We start from the raw sequence: 3,666 nt of genomic DNA, 5'->3' as shown, positions 1-3,666 counted from the left end.
TGTGTTGAAGAAAGAGTTGACACCCCTCTCTTTCCTGCCCTCCCTTTCCCTCCCTCCTTTCCATCTGCTCTCGTTTCTGAGGAGCTGCAGCAGGCCAAATGCAACCCAGCAACCCATCCAGGTGAGTGCCTTTGCCTTGGCGTCCGGACGGGGCATGGAGGGCGTCCCAGGGTGAAGAGCGGTGACGAGCGGAGTGTTGGCTCCTGGACGTGCGCTGCCGTTTGCCAACCAAACACCCCTGGCTGGGCCCTGGAGATGGGAGGATGAAGAGAGAGGGGAAAGAGGAGCATTCGGGTCCCCTACACCACTCCACCGTCTCCAGAACTGGGACTCCGTTCTTCCTATCCGCTCAGGAGGGCTGGGGAGATAGCTCAGTTGGTAGAGTGCTTGCTTTGTAAGCACTAAGGCCCTGGGTTCGATCCCCAGCACCAAAACAAACAAACAAACAAAAAAACAACCTATCCGCTCAGGAGGCACTTCACAATCGATGACTTTGAAATCGGACGTCCTCTGGGCAAAGGTAAATTTGGGAACGTCTACCTGGCTCGACTGAAGAAGAACCATTTCATCGTGGCCCTGAAGGTCCTCTTCAAGTCCCAGCTTGAGAAGGCGGGACTGGAGCACCAGCTGCGCAGGGAAGTCGAGATCCAGGCGCATCTTCAGTAAGGACAGGCTCTCCTCCCTACTTTTTCTTCCTGCTCTGACATCTGAACTCTGCCTTTCCCACTACCCCCATTTAGTATCCCTTGACTTTGATTTTTCTGTGCTGCTCATTCCGGTTAAATTATATAAAGTTTCTTCCCCTGGTCGACATCCCAATCCTGATGTCTGTTCCATGATTCCTGTCACTTGCTCCTGCTTTCATTCTGGTCCCAGCACACTTTGCCACTTGTGTGACCAGTCACTGATAATAGTAGCATCTTGTTTTGGGCTCAGGGAGAAGTTTGACCCACCCTCCATCCCTCCTGCAGACACCCAAACATCCTACGCCTGTACAACTATTTCCATGATGCTCGCCGGATATACCTGATTCTGGAATATGCTCCCAGGGGTGAGCTCTACAACTTTTTGCAGAAAAGCGGCCCCTTAGATGAGCAGCGCACGGCTACGGTGAGGGGACCCTGAACTCTGGGGGCCTTGGGTTTACTGCGGGCCTGTGGTGGGTGTGGGGGCTCTGTGGTTGGTTAGGTTGCTTTTCAAAAGATCATTTCTGAATTTTATCTGTATATCTTATATAGATGTGTTTTCATACCTTAATTACCCCCAGTGTGTCTCCAGAATATTGTGTGTATAAAGTTGGATTCATTTCTCGTAATCAACAGAATCTAGCTTCACTATGTTATACAAAATATGAAAACAAAAAAACACACATATTGAAAGGCTATGAGGGATTTACTGAATAAATGAGTAGAACTGGTAACTTGAGATTTCTAGAGGGCACCAGAAAGGGACCCTCAGCCATGGTCATCCCAACAGTAGTGTTTGGGTCAGCTTGCCCTCAGGATGGATGACTCCATGCTGCCTCCTGATTCTCTTATTCCCTCATTCAGGGCTCAGGTTTTTGGTAAATCATGTGATTGGCTCATTGGAGATTCTCTGTCTGGCTACATGCTGTGGGAGGGCAATAGAATCTGTCCCTTTCAGCATCCATCCTTTTCTACCTCACAAAGTGGGGGAGAGGAAATTCTTCCCAAACTGTACCTGTGGCACCACTAAAAGGAGTATTGGAGTGAGTTGCCAAGAACAAGATTCCTCTGCACCCCCGAGGTTCACAGTGAGCATTCTGTCTCACGGGGAGGTGTGGAAGGCTTCCCTTCCAGACGGCTCTGGCTTTGTTCACAGATAATGGAGGAGCTGGCAGATGCCCTGACATACTGCCACAAGAAGAAGGTGATTCACAGGGATATTAAGCCAGAGAATCTGCTGCTGGGACTGATGGGTGAGGTGAAGATCGCAGACTTTGGCTGGTCTGTGCATGCCCCCTCCCTCAGGTAGGTCAGACTGTGGTGGGGCGGGGCCCAGGTGCCAGTGAGGAATGATCCAGTTGAACTCATTGCAAATGTAAAACTCAGATACAAACCTGGGTTTGTACCTGAACACTGCCTTTTCAAGTAGATAAATTACAAATTAGTTGCAGGGGTGGGGATATAGCTGAGTGGTAGAGTGCTTGTCTAGCATACGTGGAGCTCTGGTTCAATCCCCAGTACTGTGAATAAAATTTAAACACACGCACTTAATGTGGCCCAACTGGAACTTTTATTTTCTGATCTTTGTTGATATATAACTTTAGCAATCAGATTCCATGTAAATAACTTAAAATCCATCGTCCCATACTTCCAGCAGAGTATTTTTCTGTATGAATAGATTATAATACATTCACTCAGTCCTTAGTGTATCATCACTTTGTTTCAAATCTTTCTTTCTTTTTTTTTTTGGGGGGGGGGAGGTGCTGGAGATTGAACCCAGGGCCTTGTGCTTACAAGGCAAGCACTCTACCGACTGAGCTATCTCCCCAGCCCCTCAAATCTTTCTTGATGCTGAGAATAGTTTTGCAAAAGAGTTCTGGATCATGAGCTAAATAATTGCATGAATTTCAAACAGTGGTAATGGGTCCCAGTACTTGCTTTCTCTGAACCTTGGTCCACATTAAACGCTGGTGTGGTCAAACCCCAGTGCTTGTGAGGGGACTGTCCAGGAGGTCCCTTGTTCTAGGCCTCTACCCAGCAGTCCCTTCTGCCCTCCTCTAGGAGACAGACAATGTGTGGGACCCTGGACTACTTGTCCCCAGAGATCGTCGAAGGCAGAATGTACGATGAGAAGGTGGACCTGTGGTGTGTTGGCGTGCTCTGCTATGAGCTGCTGGTGGGCAAGCCGCCCTTTGAGAGCGCCTCTCAGAGTGAGACCCAGAGGCGCATCCTCAAGGTGGGATGGCCCTCCGCAGGCGTTCATGGCAGGGAGCTGGTTGGGCATAGCTGCTCAGCCTGCAGGGATTGGAGCACACACCTGAGGTGACCTGCTAAGATCAGAAGAGTGCCTTGAAGAGACTCAAAGAAGGCAGAGAACACTGGGCAAAGAAGTTAACCTCTTTTTCTTCCTTGACCTCATCAGGTGGATGTGACGTTTCCTCCCTCAATGCCCGTGGGGGCTCAGGACCTGGTCTCCAAGCTTCTTAGGTTCCAGCCCTCAGAGCGGCTGCCCCTGGCTCAGATCCTGGTGCACCCCTGGGTGAAGGCTCACTCCCGGAGGGTGTTGCCTCCCTGTGCTCAGAAGGCCTCCTGAGTCCATTGACCTCTGTCTTTCCTGTGTATCCAGGGAACTGTCCCTCGTCTTGTCTTTTTTTGTGTGTGTGTTGGAAGCTAATTAATAAAAACAATCATTTAATGTGAGGTCCTTTTGGTTGTGTGAGTTGGTGTGCAACTGAACAGTCTTTATTTTTTGGAAAGAGGAGAACTGCCCAAGATTATACCCTCTTGGCCTTGGAGAGGTGACTTGATTCTCCTTGAGCACTGCTGGATAACATCTGCTGATAAAGGTTCTGGGGTTCATAACCTCCTGCCCATCACTGGTTCCTGCACTCAACTCTTCCCCATGTTTTAGGACATTTGTAGCTGGGACCTTCATCAAACCAAAGGTCCACCCTCTCTGAGAAATCCAGTGTGCTACCAT

At 49.4% G+C, this 3,666-nt stretch overlaps 1 protein-coding gene across 1 annotated transcript; it reads left to right on the top strand.

Annotated features, from left to right (window-relative positions):
• The first annotated feature begins 98 nt into the window (after positions 1 to 98).
• Aurkc (aurora kinase C) lies at positions 99 to 3,279 on the top strand. The gene is made up of 6 exons (XM_047529764.1): positions 99 to 121; positions 471 to 662; positions 972 to 1,110; positions 1,843 to 1,991; positions 2,748 to 2,922; positions 3,109 to 3,279. Exons 1-6 carry the CDS (start codon positions 99 to 101, stop codon positions 3,277 to 3,279), a joined length of 849 nt encoding a protein of 282 aa, XP_047385720.1.
• Positions 3,280 to 3,666: the final 387 nt, after the last annotated feature.

Source organism: Sciurus carolinensis, chromosome 16, assembly GCF_902686445.1.
Source record: "Sciurus carolinensis chromosome 16, mSciCar1.2, whole genome shotgun sequence".
Taxonomy (NCBI): Eukaryota; Metazoa; Chordata; class Mammalia; order Rodentia; family Sciuridae; genus Sciurus; species Sciurus carolinensis.
This window is presented reverse-complemented; position numbering and strand designations above follow the sequence as displayed.

Bases quoted from the DNA above. Each gene is read 5' to 3' on its own strand.
- Aurkc (XM_047529764.1), top strand. From the start codon at position 99: ATGCAACCCAGCAACCCATCCAG. The intron at 663-971 runs GTAAGGACAGGC...TCCCTCCTGCAG, and splicing joins GAGATCCAGGCGCATCTTCA to ACACCCAAACATCCTACGCC. The intron at 2,923-3,108 runs GTGGGATGGCCC...TGACCTCATCAG, and splicing joins CCCAGAGGCGCATCCTCAAG to GTGGATGTGACGTTTCCTCC.